This window comes from Ursus maritimus, unplaced genomic scaffold (assembly GCF_017311325.1).
Source record: "Ursus maritimus isolate PB19 unplaced genomic scaffold, ASM1731132v1 scaffold_6, whole genome shotgun sequence".
Lineage (NCBI taxonomy): Eukaryota > Metazoa > Chordata > Mammalia > Carnivora > Ursidae > Ursus > Ursus maritimus.
The window spans coordinates 33,965,625-33,984,984 of NW_024426774.1; the positions used below are offsets into that span (position 1 = coordinate 33,965,625).

At 52.7% G+C, this 19,360-nt stretch overlaps 2 protein-coding genes across 3 annotated transcripts; one reads left to right on the forward strand and one right to left on the reverse strand.

Moving 5' to 3' along the window:
- Positions 1-407: 407 nt before the first annotated feature.
- Positions 408-5,805, reverse strand: CIAO1 (cytosolic iron-sulfur assembly component 1). Its single transcript, XM_008700179.2, has 7 exons — positions 5,540-5,805; positions 4,835-4,983; positions 4,570-4,681; positions 4,374-4,462; positions 3,937-4,138; positions 3,225-3,312; positions 408-2,349 (listed from the first exon to the last, which is right to left on the reverse strand). Exons 1-7 carry the CDS (start codon positions 5,676-5,678, stop codon positions 2,109-2,111), a joined length of 1,020 nt encoding a protein of 339 aa, XP_008698401.1. The 5' UTR covers positions 5,679-5,805; the 3' UTR covers positions 408-2,108.
- Positions 5,806-6,010: 205 nt separating this feature from the next.
- On the forward strand, positions 6,011-18,332 carry TMEM127 (transmembrane protein 127). Of its 2 annotated transcripts, XM_040623161.1 has the most exons (4): positions 6,011-6,161; positions 6,588-6,905; positions 14,974-15,138; positions 15,889-18,332. In XM_040623161.1, exons 2-4 carry the CDS (start codon positions 6,662-6,664, stop codon positions 16,194-16,196), a joined length of 717 nt encoding a protein of 238 aa, XP_040479095.1. In that variant the 5' UTR covers positions 6,011-6,161; positions 6,588-6,661; the 3' UTR covers positions 16,197-18,332. The 2 variants fall into 2 exon arrangements, with proteins under 2 accessions (XP_040479095.1, XP_008698762.2); XM_008700540.2 differs by lacking the exon at positions 6,011-6,161 and having other exon boundaries at positions 6,581-6,905.
- Positions 18,333-19,360: the final 1,028 nt, after the last annotated feature.

The following is a 19,360-nucleotide window of genomic DNA, read 5'->3' on the forward strand; positions in this document are numbered from 1 at the left end:
CTGTTGCATTAAAACCACTGGTCTTGGGGCGCCTGGGTGGTGTAGTCACTTAGGCATCTGACTTGGTTTCACCTCAGGTCATGATGTCCGGGTCATGACATAGAGCTCCACGTTGGGCTCTGCTTGGTGTGGCGTTTGCTTGAGATTCTCTGCCTCTGTCCCTCCCACTTGTGCTGTGTGTCTCTCTCAGATCTTTTTAAAAACCCCCAAAAAACCACTGGTCTTACGCTTTTTTTTTTTTACGATGTTATTTGAAAGAGAGCACAAGCAGGGGAAGGAGAGGGAGAAGCAGACTCCTTGCTGAACAAGGAGCGTGACACGGGGCTCGATCCCAGGACCCTGGGATCGTGACCTGAGCAGAAGGCAGATGTTTAACCCACTGAGCCACCCAGGCACCACCACCCCCCTGCTTTTTAAAACATTTTATTTGTTTGGTCTTACACTTTGAATGAATTTCTTAACCATGAAAGATTTCATAATATCATGCATTAGTCATTTGGAAAATGTTGGTTCACTGATTTCGGCAGATCTTCCAAATGACACATTTCATCATACAGACTGCATCTGTTAATACCACCAGTCTCCTCAGAAAAGCAAGCGCTGGGAAGATGTCAAGCTCACGGTGGCAATACAAGGTTTCGAAAATTCTAATTTTTGCTTAAGAGCTTTATTGTTTCATTGGCAACACTACCAGTTTCCCTTGACGCGAAAGGCTCACTCCATCCATGTCCCAGAAAATGTCTGCCAGGTAAGCCAAGTCTAACTAACGTAATTTGCTAATTTTTTCAAGTCAAAATGGGGCCACGAAGACAGTTCAGCTTACACAACTGCTTTTTGTCAGGACAGCCTTACTTCAGTGTGTGGCAGGAGGGCTTTATCCTGCTTTCCACGGCCGGCGTGTTAGCTTGTGTTCTCGGGTCAAGATTTAACAGTGTTTAGTGGGTTCTATCCAGGGCATTTGTAAACGAGGCTGCCACGGTTTCTACCGTGAGGGCAAGGCAGTGAAGACGACGGCCACTAGTATGAGGTGCCACTGCCTTGATTCCTGCCACAGCTGACCGCACAGGTCCCCTGAAAGGCTCTCGGGAACCACAGCGGGAGCCACTGCAAGGCACCGCCCTGGCTGTCTTTCCAAAACCTAAGGTCCTGATTTCTGTGGTATAAACAATCAGGTGAAGGCTGTAGCTCTGGGGACAGTCCTCAAGTCAAAACCCATTTGGAAGTGACTTTCAGAGGACAACTTGAATGAGATCGAAGAAGTGATAGCTTAAGGAGTGGTTCTCTACCTTTTTTCATTATCATGCCCCTAATGAGCCTTATTAGGTCTTTTTTCTATTTGCCTCCACCACAAAAATTTAATACTGGTGGTTCATTAGCCACAAATTATGGTCTCTAATATTTTCATGCCTCCCACCCAAGAACCGACTTTCAGCCCCACTGAGAATGTATGGCCTGTAGCCAGTAGTAACTCCCTCTTAGGGTTCACGCCCTTCCCCATTTATTTTTCGGCATTCGCAGTTGCCACCACAGCATACCTGCACAGAAGACACAACGGCGTTTCTAAGGGAAAGCAGAAGCATGTCTTACTCTAAACCAGCCTACATTAAAAAATGTCCTGCAGTACTGAATGTCTAAAATGTAAGGATCTACCCAGAAATAAGGAAGGCAGAACCTATTTCTAGAAAAGCACTCGCCATGGAATTCTTTTAAGCTGTGAATGTCCTTATGAAATAGGACTTGGGACTCAGATGACCTATTTCTAGAAAGCTTCCTGTTTCTGAAAAGGCTAAGATGTACCCCCTTCTACACAGAGATAAGGTGGCTATAAAGACTCTAGGCACCCCCCAAAACTGAACACTGTGCCCTCAAGCAAGCAAAAGCTGTAGCATAACCACAACGCACTGAAGTTCTGTAGCTCTTCACCGAGGGCCGCATGTCATAGGAGGGGAAGAGGGAGTGGTTCTGTGGCTCTGCACGTCTACCCACGTCTGAATGGAAGAGAGCCAAGTTAGACGAAGGTCAAGGATGCTCCTCCTGGTCCTCTTGGGGCTGGGAAAGTCTTAAGACATTTTCTGGGGAACCATGATTCTGTTCAGAGTCAAGGTGGCTCAGATGCCTTCTGGTCGGTGATACTTCCAGAAGGCCACCTCTCCGTCATCACTGCAGGAGGCCAGAAGCCCCTGCTCCTTAGGGTTCCAGGCCACACAGTTGACATCCTGGGAATGGGCCTGAGGCAAGTGGGCTGTCAGGGAGAAGGTGGGCTGCTGTGGATCTGAGCTGGGATCCTCTTCAAACACACGGATGGCATCATCCCCGCAAGCTGTAGCCAGGGCCCCTGTCAGCTGACACCTGGGAGGAACGTGTGCATCAGTGAGTGTGGCTCCTCCCTCCCCAACGGGGCGGATCAGGCACAAGAGATCGGTTCTACTGTCCTTGGGCAGCTCTTCCCAAACAGCAGGCCTCAGCTCAAAGGCCATTATTGAAGAGCTTCCCTAACTAACGCAAGGCCACAGGCATCACCCCCTAATTCTTCGAGTGCTGCCATCTAGGTGAGGTTTCCCCAGTCAACCCAAAAAACTCCTTGATTCTGAACTGCACTTTGCTCACTTAGCCCAAGCAGCTTCCCTTATCGCAAGTCGTTCTTAACTATTTCTTTTCACAGGAATGGGCCGTTGATTTTTACCGTACTTCTCCTAAGGTCACTTTTGTCATTCCCAAATGTTTGCTAATATAAATACAGCTTAGATGCACATCACTATTTTCCTCGTCTAGGATTATTTCCTCCAGATAGATTCCTGCGGCCAGAACTGCCCTCTGACCACTCTCCTATATGAATAGTATGGCTTTCCTAGACTCCATTAAGGGGAGAGTCAGTGTTACCAAATCATAAAAACTGCAGCCAGGAATCCAATTTCAAGAATAACATTTCTGGATGTATAAGGCTGTGTGACACGCCCCCCCTTCCCCAACACAAGGCTGGTGCTGCTCTCACAGCCTGTGATCTTGAAGTAGGTACAGGCCTGCGTCTGTAAGTCTGTCCCCTGCTCCTGTGAACCTCAGGCCAGCCGGCCCTAGACCAGCAGGGCAGACAGTCCGCCTGGCCTGCAGAAATGAAGGCAGCTGCCCTGCAGTCCAAGTACTCCCCAAGGTGGTAGACAGAACCACGGGGGTTTGTCTTCTCTAAAATCTCTCCAAACGGGTGGGTGTGGGGATGGAGGTCTTACCAAGCCACGTCGTAAATGGTCCTGGAGTGGAAGCCTGACAAAGTGCAGACACATTTCCAGCTGGGGTCAGAGCCGCTGCACGCCACCCCTGCACAACAGACTTCTCTTGAGCCTCACACAGGTCCGTGTCCTGGGCACCTTGGGAGGAGCTCCTCATCTGCCCTCCCTCACCCCCACCTTCAATCACGAGGACTCATTTTGGTTCCTCCGTCCCCATCCTTACTGATCTGCCTTACATACTGTGGTCAGGCAGGGATTTTTACAGAATTCTCAGAAGGCACGGCCCTGTTCTTTAAAAACTTTTTGCCGCAGACTATGTCTGACTAGTTAGCCTGACTTTTAAGGCCACCAACCAGCTCAGCCACCCAACCCACTCCCCAGATCCTTTATACCCTCTGCTCCATCTAAAGGAATCACGGTCCCTGGTGTAAATCTAGGCTTTTGCACCTTCAATGCCTTTGCTCATTCTGTTCTGTTTTCACCCAGAAGTCTCTTCTGTTAAGTTTTTCCTGTCTTAAAATCCTATACACACTTTCAAGTTCGCATGAAATGGCTCCTCTTCCACATAGCCTTCCCTGACTCTGCCAGCACTGGCTCGGGAGCCCTCTCGTAGCACATCTCCCTTTCTACTCCAATTTGCTCTGATTCATCTCTGTGTGTTCGACCTCTCTCTCATGAGAGAGGAGTCTCCTTTAGCTCTCTGGCCCCTCACCTTGCTCGTTGTCCGGTAGATACTGGCGCCAGATACGCACAGTACGGTCATCACTGCAAGATGCCAAGCGCTGGCCACTGGGGTCAAAGGCTAAGCTCCACACAGTGGATTCATGGCCTTCCAGGGTGGCATAGCATACCCAATCATCCTCTTCCTCCCGGTAGAGCTTCACCGTGTCATCGTAGCTGGCAGAGGCTAACAGCTGAGGGGAGGCGGGAACACAGCACTTGTCTATAGGGCTTAGGAAGTGCCTATAGTTCCAATACCTCTCCCAGCTACGACAGTCCCAGGGATCTGTCTCTATAAAAGGATTAATAATGCCTTTTGTTCACAGATAGAGATCCCCATAAAAGGTTGAGGCTGAGAGCAGAGGAAGGCTGAGTACAACCCTCCACACCAAAATTCCTTCCCACCAAGGTACTTCACCTCACTCTTACCTCCTGGCTTGGGTGCCAAACCACATGCTTGACATCCTGTGTATGAGAGTTGAGGACACTGACACATTCATACTCATCTTCTTCATCAACTGTGGGAGGGAAAAAGAAAGGAGCCCACGAGCTGACCCTATCAGGGACACAGAGGAGGATGTCTATTCACTGGCTCCCGACTGCATCTGGAAGGATCTAGACTCACCTTCCCAGACCCACACACTCTTATCTCGGCTGCAAGTGGCAAGGAGGTTGCCAGAAGGGGCCCAGGCCACTGACTTGACCTCATTTTCATGGCCCTCCAGAGTAGTTACACACTGTGAAAAGGGAAGAGGAACAAGAATCAAGCAACTAAGATCCCTGGCGTTCTTTTCATAGGTACAGTCGAGCTAGCCCAGGTTGGCTTAGGTTCCTGAACCAGCCCTGGGGAGCAAAAAGGCAACAATCCTGCTCCCATCCAGCCTGGTTACCTCAAAGTCATCCTGGTTCTTTTTCCAAATGCAAGTGGTAGCATCGAAACTGGCAGAGGCCAGGTAATTGCCACAGGGAGACCAGGCTACCTTCCGCACAGTGCGCTGGTGGCCTTCGGAAAGGACAGATTTGCAGATCCAGCTGTCACCTAAAAGCAAAGGACAGGCCAAGCTCTGGAGCTGGGTGCACAAGAAGGTGCAGAGGCCCGGAGCCAAGCTGGGCTCAATAGGTGTATGTTATTAACAACATGCTTTCAGAAACCAGTAACTGACTACTTCCTCTACTTCCTCTGCAGGCATCCTTCTAAAACAAATCTGAGGAGTCACTTTTCTGATTTAAAACTGTCAATGGCTCCCAAATGCCCTCAAGATAAAATTTAAACTTCACACTAGGTCGCAAATTACTCTGCTACCTACCACCCTTCTCTCCTCCTTTTCCGGTCTCAGCAACTATCAGAATTCCCTCAACAGTTCCAGCCCATTGACGAGTTTGCTTTCAATACTTGCCGACTCCCTCGCCCAAAAAGTCTTTCCCAGAGTGGATAACGTCTAACTTGAACGCGGCTTCTCCCTCCTCCCCCATGGACTGTAACCTCATTCAGGTCGGCTTGCCCCAAAGGCTGCGCACTCCCTGAGCCCGGCACCCACACTACGCGCACGCTGAACCCTAGGCAGCAGGGGTCGTACAGCGAGGCCGGGCCTGACCTTCCGTGCCCCAGATGCGGACTCTACGGTCACCACCGCACGACGCCAGCAGGGTTCCCGCGGGGTTCCAGGCCAAGAACCAGCAGCGGGAGTCCGGGTGGGCCGGGACGCGGCCCAGCAGCACCAGCGAGTCCTTCATGGCGGCCTAGAGCAGGGTGTGGAGGAAGTGGGCAGAGGCGGCCGTGCAGAAGGCGAGTCCCACGGTACAAACGCCCGCGACGCCCACTCCGGCCTCCGACGGCCGTCAGATTTCGCCGCTTCCGCTCGAGGGCCCGGGTCTTCCTGGGAACTGAAGTGCCCGCGGCTGCAGCCGCGCTGTCCTCTGGGAGTTGTAGTCAGCTTGCCACCCCCTAGCGGCAAGCACCGCTGGGCAGCTTCGAACTACCAGTCCCGTGAGGCCCTGCGCAGGGAGCCGGCGGCGCGCCCAGGCTGTGACGCGCGCGGGGGACGGGGCGGGGTGCCGGAGGAGGCGGAGGCAGAGGTGGAGGAAGCCGGAAGTGGATTGGGCCCGGGTCGGTCCGGGCGTTGCGGGTTTAGGGCCTGGGATCACTCTGCCCCAGGCAGCTGCGGAGCCCGTGACGGAACGGAGCGGCGCCATACCGGCCCTGCGGCCTGCTGACCGGTGAGGAACAGGGGTCGGTGTGAGGGAGGGTCCTTCCTGGCCACAGGTCGCACCCCAGAGCACTGTTCCCAGATCCCGGATCCCCGATCCCCGCGGCCCAGTCTGGTCCTCGACCCTTCGGCACTCTCTGGCCGAGACCCCGGAGCCGGGTGTCTCTCGAATCGGTAGCCGACACCGGCGCCCCCACTTCGGTCTGCCCAGGTCCTGGCCGGCTCGCAGCCCTCTCCGGGTCCCTATTCCACACCTCCGCAGCCCCATTCCAGGGGCCCCGTCCCCGCCCCCTGCCCCCCCGCCCCGACTCCCTGCAGCCCTCCTGTCTGTGCTTGGCCCCAGGTCCCACCCCCTATCCTCAGGTGTGGGCCCTGACAGCGCTGTGCCGGCCTCCCCTTCTGTGAACCCAGCGCCTTGCTCTCCTCCCCGGGACAGGCAGGCTCAGCGCGCCCTGCGGAGGTCCGCGGCGACCAGCAGCGACCGCGGAGCGACGGCGGGCGGCCCCGGGCATGTACGCCCCCGGAGGCGCAGGGCTGCCCGGCGGGCGCCGGCGGAGGAGCCCGGGAGGCAGCGCTCTGCCCAAGCAGCCGGAGCGTAGCCTGGCCTCGGCTCTGCCGGGTGCCCTGTCCATCACCGCGCTGTGCACTGCCCTCGCCGAGCCTGCCTGGCTGCACATCCACGGTGGCACCTGTTCCCGCCAGGAGCTGGGGGTCTCCGACGTGCTGGGCTACGTGCACCCGGACCTGCTGAAAGGTGAGGGCGCTGCGCGCCGGCCCTCTTCTTTCTGAGAGATAGAGGTTCCTTGGCTGAGAGCGGAATATGGTGCGGGCTGGAGCAGAGAGAGCCAGGAGCAGGCACTTGGCTTGAAGGAAACAACCCCATTCCTGCTGGGTGTTCATGCCCACCAGGTGGCTCTGTTTGGGGTCTGGCCCCTCATTAATTCTGATGTTATTCAGCCAGGCACCTACTTCTCACGCCATGCTAATCTGGACTGCTGCTATTTTCGGATTCTGCCGAGGGAAGGGCGCTGTATATCGAGAACAGATACGGGTGCTAGGCATGACAATGAGCTGCACCCTTCTAAGGAACCTATGAGATATAGAAAGATTTCTTTGGGGCAGCCTGATGGAGGGAGGAAGAGGAACTTTTAATGTGGCTAGACTTTAAAAGATATTTTTGAGTTCTGCTATAATTGGATTTTTGCTACAGAGAAAGGGTGTCTATGGCATTTTCAATAGCCAGAAGTCAGTTCCAGTGCCACTCTCAGTAAAACAATTGGAATTTGGCTCTTGGAACTTTTACAGGTGGGCTTGACCGAGGTCAGGTTGCTTTGTTCATCATCCTGCTTCCTAGCTAGGTAGGCAGAGAAAAGGAGAAAGGGACTGTTCCCTTTACTGGGCACAGAGGAGGCCAGTATGGGGGTGGGGTGGGAGAGGGGGGCTGTTCCAGGGAGCCCCATAGGTCATCCTACCCAGTCCTGTCTCCAGGAAAGAGTAAAGGATGTGTGTTGTGAGGGCAGGACTGCACATGCCTGACCCCAAAAATGGTCAGAGGACCTCAAGAAGCCTTTAGTAACAGCACAGTTCATCACCCCCAAGGTCTTTTGAACCGTTTATGAAGGTCTTCATATTTTCTCCCTGGACCACCCCCGGGTTGTGATGCATTCCAAATGTTTACTGCCCCATGTACCGGAAGTGTTAGATATCTTCGCATTGCCTCTGTAAGGATTCAGGCACTGGGATTTGGTGAAAAGGTCAAATTCCCTTCTGTGCTTTGGATTATATACCACTTCTGCGGGTCTAGTCTGAAAAACCCTGACCTTGTAGCCTAATGTTGTCTTTCTCTAAGAGTTCTCTTGCTGTTTTGCATCTCTGAGTTTTTAAGGCTTTAGGATAATTTTGTAGAGAACAGGATGGGAGTGTCTGGTTTATTTCCAGATTTCACCATGATGATGGCCTTTGGTGGTTTGGCTCATTAAGACCCCAGTTACACACACAATGCCGGAGGCTTTGTGACATACAGCTTTTGTCTGGCCTGTAGCTGGTGGTAGAGAGGCCACCATGCTTGCGTGGAGTCTGGATGGTTTTTCCCTCGGCAAATTGCCTTCTTTGAAGCACAGCTGCTGCCTTTCCACCACTTTATCCAGGTCTTTGCCATTGATCCCTTGCTGTTGCAGTGTTTCAAGAATGTGGTATCACCTGCAACCGGGAGAGAGTTTATGGTGCTTCTCGCTTTCAGATCATTCCTGGGGAGGCTCACAAAATTCGTGTGATGGAGGGAGAGGCACTGTGATCCCATGTTCTTATTTCAGAGGTCCAGGAAGCTGTGGCTCAGAGAAGTGAAGTGATCTGTCCAGGGCCACAGAGCTCGGGGCATAGCTGAGGTTTCTCGTGTCTGTTGACTCCAGTATAAAATGATGCTGTCTCGTGTGCTTGTTAACCTTTGCTTTACTTCAGTGTCACGGAGAATGACTTCATGAGTATTCCACTTTGGAGTGCACCCTTGTCAAAGGCATTCGAAAAATAAAAATAAATTCTTCATGCAGGTTCTTCTTTGTTTATGTAATATTTGCCCTTTTTAAGAAGTTTTTTAAGCCAGATTTTGTTTTTTATAAAGCATGTTGCCTTAATCTTTTTATTACATTTATTCATGTCTTTAGGGATCTTAATCTGTGGATAGTTTTTTTGTGTGTGTTTTCAAAGATTTTATTTATTTGAGGGGGGAGGGGCAGAAGGAGAGGGACAAGCAGGCTCTGCACGGAGCGTGGAGCCCAACAGGGGGCTCAGGCCCACGACCCTGAGGTCATGACCTGAGCTGAAACCAAGAGTCAGGCGCTCTGCTCCTCAAGCGCCCCAACCCATGGATAGTTTCAACCTGCTTTTCTGTGGCCGTCTTCTTGGCTGTTGCAAGCTAGGAACACACGGGTGTTCATTAATAAAAGAGGTGACAGTGGTACCTCACAAACCATGACAGAGGAAGGCAAGGAATTAGGTCCCTGATAGCTTCTCTTCCTTTACTCTGTACCTGTTGGGTTTGCTGCGCAGTGGGCCTCTAGACACGAGCTCTCCTGTGTGATTATATTGATCCTTAGGGCCAAACCCATGTCCTGACATGGAAGCCTGGGATGTTTTCTATCTCAGGAGGGCACAGATCTGATGGCAATAGATGTTACAGAGGGAAAACAGACCTCTCAGGTCTCTGCAGGTGAAGGGGGGTGGGCAGGGCTGGCAGGCCTCAAGCAGTGTCTTCCTGTTTCTCAGTCCCCTGCCCGAGTGCCAGGCATTGTGCGAAGCACACTCCATGTCTGGCTTTAGTTTCTCCTAAACACCTTTATTTGGGAGGTGCTGTCCCCATCTCCACTTCATGAGGGTCACAGGCTCAGGGAGGTCGGGTACCACGGACTTGGAGGCAAACAGCTGGTGTGCGTGGCGTGGACTCCACTCTTACCATCGCACCTCAGTGCGCTCTAGGTTTCTTTTTCCTTCTGTCAGAGTTGTCCAAGGCTGCTTATTTCCCCATTCTGGTGGAGTTTTTCTCACAAGCCCAGCCAAAGCTGTGCTTCTTATCCCTCATTGCCTCAACATTCTGGCTCAAGTTGGTGATCCTGAGGCAAAGCCTCTCACCCTCCCGCTGGCATTTGCAGGGCCCCAGAAGGCTTTAGCAAATGCTGGCTGGCTCAAAAGATTTGGTCTTGAATGCTTCCACTCCCCAGGGGGTGCCTGCTTCTCTCACAGCTCCTCACCCTGGGCCCAGGTCCAGAGATACGCTCAGACTGCTAGTGGCCCCAAGCAGGGGGGCCCCAGATAATTGTTCCTTCTGAGCCCCAATCCCTCTCTATCAAGTGTGGCCAGCAAAGGGCAGCTCCGACAACAACTTCAGGAAGCATCTTTGGAGAATGAGGAAGTTTGGGATTTGAAGTCAATGAATCACAGTTGACAACAAGCCACTGGAAATGCAAGGCCCTTCCAGGAAGGGCCAGTGTGCCTGCTGGGTAGTGACTAATGGAGCTGGCACTCCTAGCACCTGCCCTGCGGGGCCTGTCCCCAGAGGCAGCTCTGCTAGGACCTCTGGTGTCTGTGGTGATACCCAGCCAGGCACTAGAGGACCCTGTTGGAGTCCTGTGTCAAAAACCTGTCTGGGGGCGCCTGGGTGGCACAGCGGTTAAGCGTCTGCCTTCGGCTCAGTGCGTGATCCCGGCATTATGGGATCGAGCCCCACATCAGGCTCCTCCGCTATGAGCCTGCTTCTTCCTCTCCCACTCCCCTTGCTCGTGTTCTCTCTCTCGCTGGCTGTCTCTATCTCTCTCGAATAAATAAATAAAATCTTTAAAAAAACAAAAAAACCTGTCTGGAAGCCAAAATGTCCCAGTGGGCTATGCAGGTGGGATGGATGAGCGCTGAGAAGGATTTGGGCCATGGGGAAGGGTCTCTAACTCACAGGTACTCCACTGAGGGGCGAAGGGAGGGGAGATGAGACAGAAGAAGGGAACTGTCCAGAAGCCGCTTTACCCTTCCTGCCTGCAGCCTGTGTGGGTCAGGAGGGGGTGAGAGCAATGGGCAGGTAGACAGGAAGAGCCAGGGCCTTCAAAACAAATCCAGCCCGGTGACTCACCAGTGACCTTGGGCAAAGTCAGTTCCTTGGGATCCTATTACACAGCAGCTGCCTTCGTCCCTGGTGACTGGAGGGGACAGTCAGCAATAATGGCCAAAATAAACAGCACAACTGGAGAATGGGATGTGTTCTGTGTCTTACCAGAGTGTAGTACACTGCCCCACTTGTCTGCATTTAACATTAGGGCCTTGCCCCGTGTGACCTTTCTCGCCGCAGGTAATACACACATCACACTTGGGGTTTTGTTCCCCTTTAGCTGCCCTCGAGGCGGTGGGTGTTCGTTGCTCTCCTGCCGCACTGATGTCTGGCAGGGGAGAGAGAAACGGACGTTGAGGGCCTGACCCTAGGAGAGTCAGAGCTGGGTTCTGGGTGTGTCTGGGCTAACTCGGCCTGGCTTCTCTGTGTGCTCTGAGACCCTCTGATGAGAGGCTGCCTCCGAGGGAATTTTATGTTTGGCTTCCCCACCAAGCCTGAGGGTTCCCTCACAGCTTTGGAGTGGAGAAAGGCAGTCATGTTGAAACAAAACCCATTTGCATTTTGGGTCAAAAGCTCCTTCTCTGTACCACATCATCACTCTGGTGGGGCAGATTCTTAGTCTGGCTTTAATGGGCTCTGCACACATCAGCCTGGCCCACACTGGCTGATGTGTGCGGTCGAAGTACTGGCGGAAGGAGGAAAACTGTGGCCCGGCTGTCCCAGTGGCGTGCCGCGGGAGCGGGCTAGTGGCAAGCTCTGCGGGCTCATTCCTGGCGCGGTGTGAGCTGACTCTGTCAGCTCGCCCCTGTGGATGGGGAGCAGGCGTTACGGCTTTCATCTGCTGGATGAGAGAGCAGGGCAGTCAAGCGACTTGCTCAAGGTAACATAGTCTGTGGTCCGTCTAGGATTTGGTGCCCAGTCTGGTGCCTTTCTGCTGTCCCCACTGCTTCTAAGAGCCAGACTTTGATGGCTGCAGAAGCCTAGACCACACCAAGCAGGTTTTGCCCAGTAAATTCCCAGTGTGAGCACTTTTCTTGGCTTAATCGTCCAAACCTTTCTGGCCTAGAAGAGGTTTCATGCTTCCCACTGTTCCTTAGTGAGCTCGGCAGCTGCTGGCTGTGAGGATGACTGACAGCTCGCGTATTCACTTTTGACCTTCATGCAAATACAGCTCTTTAGGATTTGATTGATCATCTCCATCAGGGGACAGTGGAACAGCGAAGTCTGGTGCTTGGTGAGTCCGAGCATCACGATGATGCAAGGGAGCCTGATGCGGGTTTGGAGTCTGAACTCCGCTCTGTGACCTGGAGGAAGTCGCTTAACCTCCCGGAGTCTCTGAGTCCTCATCTGAGCTGTATGATGGATCCCCCAGAGTGGAGTGAGGCTTAACTAAAATCACATCTTTTTTTTTAAGTAGGATCCACGCCCAAGATGGGGCTGGAACTCACGACCCCGAGATCAAGAGTCACACACTGTACTGACTAAGCCAGCCAGGCGCCCCAACTAAAATAACATTCGACCCATCTGTGTGCACATGCTGTTCCTGGAGGGGTACACCGGAAACGACCAACAATGTTTGTCTCTTGGGAGGGGCAGTTGGACTTTTGGAAAGGGAGGAAGGTCCTCCCTGAAGCTTTTTACCATGTGCAGGTTTTCCTTAGTATTGAAATAAGAGTATTAGGAAACATAAGACACATCGGAGTATATATAATAAATGTACATTTTTAAGGACAGTAATCAAATGAACATCCTGTACTCCCTCTGCTGCTGAAGAAAGTGTCTGAAGCCCTGGGGTATTACTTTTTCAGTTAAAACTAATTGTTGGGGCGCCTGGGAGGTGCAGCCGGTTTACCTCCCACTCTTGGTTTCGGCTCAGGTTGTGATCTCAGGGTCCTGAGATGGGCCCCACATCGGGCCCCATGTTTGGCGCAGAGTCTGCTTGGGACTCTCTCTCCCTCTGCCCACCCCACCCCCTGCGCTTGTGTGTGCTCGCTCATTCTCTCTCTCTCGTAAATAAATCAGGCTTTGGGGGGAAAAAGTAATTGTTAACATTTAGTTGATTTTTGAGAACCACCATTAAAGCAGCACTCAGAGTACCTGGCCCCGTGAAGTAACGCGGCCGGAATCAGAACACAGCCCGCGCAGCGCGGTGTGATGTAAGCCCTTCCACCCTGCCGCGCTCAGGCTATTCTGGGATGTGCTGGAACACTCGTCCCTCCCGTCCCTGCTACGTGCCATGTGGAGCCCAAGATGAACTATCTCAGGGAGCTTTTAACAATATACAGATAAAGGCAGGAAACCCTGTCTGCCTCCCGGAGCTTTTCTTTCAGTGAGGCCCCAGGTTTCTAGACTCCTTCAGGCCAGCTGTCTTAGGCTCTGCAGGGCTGGGTTAAGTGAAGGCTGGCCCTGGTTGCTGGCAGCGCTAACGCACAGGCAAGCCTCTTGGCCGCAGATGATTTCCCAGGCTGGATGACTGGGCCCAAAACAGATGGTTAGCTGACAAGAGAGTGACAGATAGTTCTGGGGCAGCTTAGCGGGTGACCTGCAGCCAGATCGAGGCATAGGAGTCCTGTGTGGGCTCAGCCAACATCTGCCTGGTGAATTCTGAGCCTGAGGCAGGGAATGCATGCTGTCACAAAGGCCCAGAGTCTCTCGATGTCTGGTCTGGTTCTTCAGTTTGGGAGGCCAGACTCTCTGCCCAAGACCCAGTGATACCAATGTCCATTGGTTTGAGCCCGCTTTGTGGGGTTCAGGTCCCCTCTCCAGGTTCTTGGACTTTTTTTCAACACTCTGCTTTCCTCTAGGTTCAGGATCAGTGTTTCTTGCATCATAAGGCTTGGCCCGCTTGCATGGGAATTACCGTGGGCTGCTTGCTAAGATCCAGACTCCTAGGCCCTGCTTCAGGTGGAGAGCTCGGAAGCTCCGGGGCCTGGGAACATGCTGTCAGCCAGCACCCGTGATTTTCATGCACACTGGAGTGGTGACCATGACCCCACAGCCTCTCAGCCTGAGATCAGGACCCAGGAAAGGAGCCTACAGTCTAAGTACTGCCAGCCCTTTCCAAATTTTCCTAAACCAGTTGACAACCCATGGCCTCAATGTAAGAAGAACTTGCCCATGGCTGGACTAGAGGAAAAAGAGGAAGTTAAGGCCCATTTCTCTTTATCAAAGCTTAAAATGGTTTCTTTTTGGATCAGTCTTTATTCTGTGTGTTTCTGGGAGCGCTACTAGTTTACACAGATACAAAACGGGACTGACAGTATTGTCTAGATGAATTTTCTTTTAAAAAAGAAAAAGGTGTTAAAAACCTTAGAAGTTCGCTCTGTGTGTCTGGTGTGCGGTTGTCATCCTGGGACCTCCCTTCTCCTTGCCCCTGGGAACTCTCTGTATGTTGGGTCTCCCGTCGGAGCGTCTTCCTTTTTCTTGGTTCACGCCCTCATTGTGGTAGAGCATGGCTTCACCCTCACTTTAGAAGGTATTGGGGGCTGTCAGTTTCTGAGTCTGTCAGGCTCTGGTGGTGTAAACTAGTTGCTTCTTATCTTTTCCCACTTCTGGCTTACACTTGGGCTTATCTAGTCCGTTAAGTCCATTCTAAGTAGGTCCAACTCCTTTTAATTTCCAGTTTCCAGAATTTTGTTTTGCCCCTTTCCTCTTTGTGTGGGTTTATGCCTTTAATTTTTTTTTCTTTTGTTTTAGTAGGGTGCAAGGAGGGAGAAAAAATAAATGTGAAGGTCTAGTCTATCATCTTTCCTAATTTATTCAGCACTTTTAATTCTACGGTTCTCTAAATTGCTTCAACTTCTTTCTGAACAAGGGACTGAATGAGTGACCAGATAGACAGCATTAAACGGCCTCTCTGGCTGTCTCATGAGGCTCAGAAGTCAGTGGGCTGTTCCTGGCTGCCTAAAGCACGCTTGAGCAGAGTGGGCTAACATGTCAGGCTAACTGTCAGGGTCTTTACAGATGGTTAGCAGAGTGTGGCAAGTACAAGGGAGTGGAGCCCTGCACTTAGAGTGATTTTGTCGAAAAGGGAAGAAGGACTTGAGGCGCATGGGAGCCTGTCTGTGGTTTATCTCCTCTGCAGGCCAGCTGGGAACAGGAGCCGAGACTGCTGCCCCCAGCGCTCCCCAGGTTCCCCAGGACTGTGGTGGAGGGGGACAGGCTCTTCCCGGCGGGAGGACTTCCTGCAGCAGGGTGTTGCCTGGGCCCTGACGATTTGGTTCTCCCCCTACAGATTTCTGCATGAACCCCCAGACCGTACTGCTCCTGCGGGTCATCGCCGCCTTCTGCTTCCTGGGCATCCTGTGTAGTCTCTCTGCATTCCTCCTAGATGTCTTTGGACCCAAGCATCCAGCTCTGAAGATCACCCGTCGCTATGCCTTCGCCCACATCCTTACAGGTAAGCGTGGGCCTGCTCACCGTGGGGAAGGAACTGCCACAGGGTGGAGGCACCCTGTCTGGAGTTGCCGGTGGGGATGAAGGGGCTTCTGTGAGCAGACACCGTTCCAGATGCTCATTTCAGCTCTAGCCTTTCACAAAGCAATGGACTGTGATAGCAGCTTGCTTTTTTCATTTGCGCGTATGCCTGCCAGGACCACAAACCCACTCAGCCCAGCTGTAGAGAGGGAATCCTGTTAATATTCCACAAGAAATCTCAGTGCTAAGAACTGGAGCTGAAGCTCAGCTGGGCTCATGGGGCCCAGAACGAGCAGGGAAGGAACCAGGTGTCTCACTGTGTCTCCCTGGAATGCATAGTCTCATCGGATTCTCTCCTTCCTGCTTGCCTGCACACCCCCTTTCTCTGCTAAGATGCAGCTTCTCTTCTCCCTCCTGACTGGGCTGGTGTGTTGATTTGACTTGTGGTGGTGCTGACTCCAGCCCCCAAACTGCATGACCTGGTCTGTCCCTTTCAAGCACCCAGTGACTTCTAGCAGCCCGGTATCCCAATTCCAAATTCTTGAGACAAGAGACTCTGGCCCCAGACCCTGCCGAGAATCGCATGGCCAAGAAAACTCCCCATCACAGGGCCTGGGGCCAGGCAGGTTCTCTGGGAATGCGGTTTGGGGAGAGAGGCTCAGTTAGTTCTTTAAGCATCCTGGCTGCAGGGTGCCTACTAACTCCCCTTCTCTGCTGTCTCTCTGTCCCCCAGTCCTGCAGTGTGCCACTGTCATCGGCTTTTCCTACTGGGCTTCCGAACTCATCCTGGCCCAGCAGCAGCAACATAAGAAGTACCACGGTTCCCAGGTCTATGTCACCTTTGCTGTTAGCTTCTACCTGGTGGCAGGAGCTGGTGGAGCCTCAATCCTGGCCACGGCAGCCAACCTTCTGCGCCACTACCCTACGGAGGAGGAGGAGCAGGCCCTGGAGCTGCTCTCCGAGATGGAGGAGAACGAGCCCTACCCAGCAGAGTATGAGGTCATCAACCAATTCCAGCCGCCCCCGGCCTACACACCCTAATGCCAGCCAAGGGCTTTCTTCTGCAGCAGTCCCTCCCCACTCTGCAGCACCTCTCACATCCAGAGGAGCTCCTCTCCCCAGCAGGCCTCACTGGTAGGATCCTGACCATTTCACCAAACCTTCCCAGGAGAGACTCTGCCTTTAGGGTTGTTCATGTATCCCTGCTCTCAAAACCTGGGATTCACTGATTTTATATAATGCACTGTCTCCCGCTCTTGTCACCTTCCTGTCCCTTCGCAGTCACTAGTCCTTACCAACCAGGGATGGTCATACGAGTTTTCTCCCTTCATGGGCCATAGCTTTGAAACTGGGACTTTCCCTGGGGAGCTGCTGACGGTAGGCACTCCCAGATAGAAGTGTCAGCAGGTCCAAAGGGAAAGGAGACTGGGCCCTGTAGGTTCACTTCATAACAGTCAGTGTTCGTCCCACCGCTCTAGCCCTGGACTGATCCCCAACCCCTATTCCTACTTGGAGCGCCGCAGCTCCATGGAATTCTCTGCACTTTAGTCTTTGGACTTCCCATCACGTGTTCTGGTTTTATGGGAAGAAGGAATTGCTATCGGAAAGCAGAGCCGGTGCTCTCCCCACCCTGCCCTTGCTTGGATGGCTGGAGCCCAGGCAAGGAGAGCAGCAGCTGGCATGGGCCTGAGGCGCCCTGGTGCCCCTAAAGGATCAGAGTGAGGGGGCGCCAAGTCTCCCTAGCCCCTTCACCTTTTAAAATGTGAGTGGTTTTAGAAGGAAAAAACAAAACCAACCAACAGCAACAATACTCTTTTTAAACTAGCGACAAGACTATTGTCGTTTTTTCAGACATTTATCCCATTCCTTTTGGCTCAGCAGTGTTTTGGGCCACAGCTCCCCGCCAGGCAGCTCCTCCCCGAACCTCTCCCAGCAGAATGCAGCCTCTTCCCTTGATCCCTCCCCCACAGTGACCCGGCTCCCCGGGCCCTTCCTGTGGAACCCAGAGCCCTGTCGGCCCTGAGGGGCTGAGGACTGTAGCCTGGCTGGCTGGCCAGCGTGGTGCTCCTCAGGACTGTGGCACTGAGATGTAACCTGGCCTCCGTGCAGGAACAGGAGCCACAGCGGGGGCAGGAAACGCGCCACTCTCCACATAGGAACCACAGCCAGTGGGGTCCCATTGCGTGAGGTGTCTGAACCACCCCCGTCAGACTAGCAGACCTGGCTGTGTCCTTCAGAAGCTCAGTGTGTGCCCTAGACTGTGACTTGGGGCAACAGCTTGCTGCATGCCCCTCCTCTCTTCTTGAATGTACTCTGGTCTTGCAGTATGCTACTGGCTCTTTCTTGCGCAGCCATCACTGACGATCCCGTTTGCCACACATGGCTCTGGGTCTGGCTGAATACTCTGCCCTGAGATCTGGGGTGCAAAGTGGGAGAAACTTGAGAGACCTTCAGTGTGGATCCAGATGGTCAAGCTTCTTTGGAATCAGTGTCCAGTGCTGAGCTGAAAAGCAGATTGGATCGCAGTTTCCTTTCACAGGCAATAGACAGAGCAAGACTGGAGAATGGATACCACTGTTGAATTGTGGCTAGAAAGGGACTGTCTCGTCCCTCGTCCTTCTTCAGCTAGTCTGCCTGGGGATGTCTGCACAGATGCCTGTGTGGGAGGTGAAGACCATGTCTGTGCATGAGTGAGCGGCTGCCAGGAGTTCACTGTGATGCCGAAGTGTGTCCCAGGGTGACTCTCACACTCTTCCAGGCTCTTCTCTTAGGCAAGAAAGACTGCAGTATGATACCTGAGCACAAAGCCAAGGAGCTAAATTAAGTCTTAACGTCTTTCTGTAAAGTCTGAGTTTGCCTTTGGCTGATCTCCAGGGTGTGGCCAGCTCTCTCTGACCATGGGTGTCTAAGCAGGCCGACCAAGAGAGCGGGCACCAAACACGCATGCCAAAGTGACCAGTCATCTCATGAAGACCCAGACATGTCCCTGTGGACCGTTCCACGTGATTCGGAACCCACTTTTTATTAGCTCCCCATACCTCTGGCCTTTCTCTTTTCCCCTGCCATCCTGACGCTGATAGTTTGTCATATAAACTCCCCTGGTTGTGTTTTTTTTTTTCTAGAAAAAAAAATTAAAAAGCAAAACAAAACAAAAAAACCAAATTACAAATAAGAATGTAAATGCCAGTGGCTCCCTGTCATTTTTCTGTCACAATTTCCCTGATTTGGTCTGTTCCCTTCCACTTAGAGAAGGAGGAGAAATTGATGGAGTGTGTAATTAAAAAAAAAAAGTGGGGGGGGACTTGCATGTGCTTACGCCATGCAAGGCACTTCCACCTCTAAGACCCTCCTAATCCTGACAACTTCCACACCAGGGTCCCAAGCCTAGGACCAGTAGATGCCTCCAGCCCAAGTCCCTGACTTCAAACCCTGAGCTCTCGTCTGCAGCTGCTAGTTAGCTGCGGAAGAGAAAGCTGCCTCCGAACTCCAGCCGCGGTGTGGGAAGAAACAGACTTCTTCAGAGCTAGGACTTGCAGAAGGAGCTGCTCTTTTGAAAGCACAGGGAATGATTACCTGCAGGGAGAGGCCTGTGAGTGGAGACAGTACCAGGGGCGTAACTTGTGGAAGAGTCCTTTAGTGTCCATGCCTCACGTGGTTACCCACTTTCCCCTCATCCAGCCGACACACTGGGCCCCACCTGGGTATCACGGTAAACGAGCTTAGGGCTCTCTTTGAGGAGCAGCCCATTCAGGCGTTCTTTTTTATTCTTTGGAAGAGTATCCATCTTTCTTCAGAGCTAGGAATGTGTTCTCTCTCCTTTCATTTCATTTCAGACATTTACGAACGGCGCCTTGTGTCGTATACGAGGCACTTTTAGGCACCGGGAGAAGAAATGTGATGACCAGCGGCCCTTTCGCCAAGGATTTTATATTCTTAGTTCAGGAAATGGACTTGTTCACAAAAAGGCAGTGAAGTAAGTGGTTTAATGGACAGTTGGGGAAAGAGCTGTGCCAAGAGGGGAGGCTGGTTGTGACCTGAGTGATTACGAAAGGCTTCGTGAAGGAGGAAGCTTGAGCCAGGCTTGCAGTGGGGGGTTTGGAGGTAGGGTGTGGGGAACTCCGCTGAGGGAATAGCAAGAGCAGAAGCACAACTGAAGGCCAGGATGTGGTGAGAGAAGAGGCTAGAAAGGTGAGAGGGGCCCATTT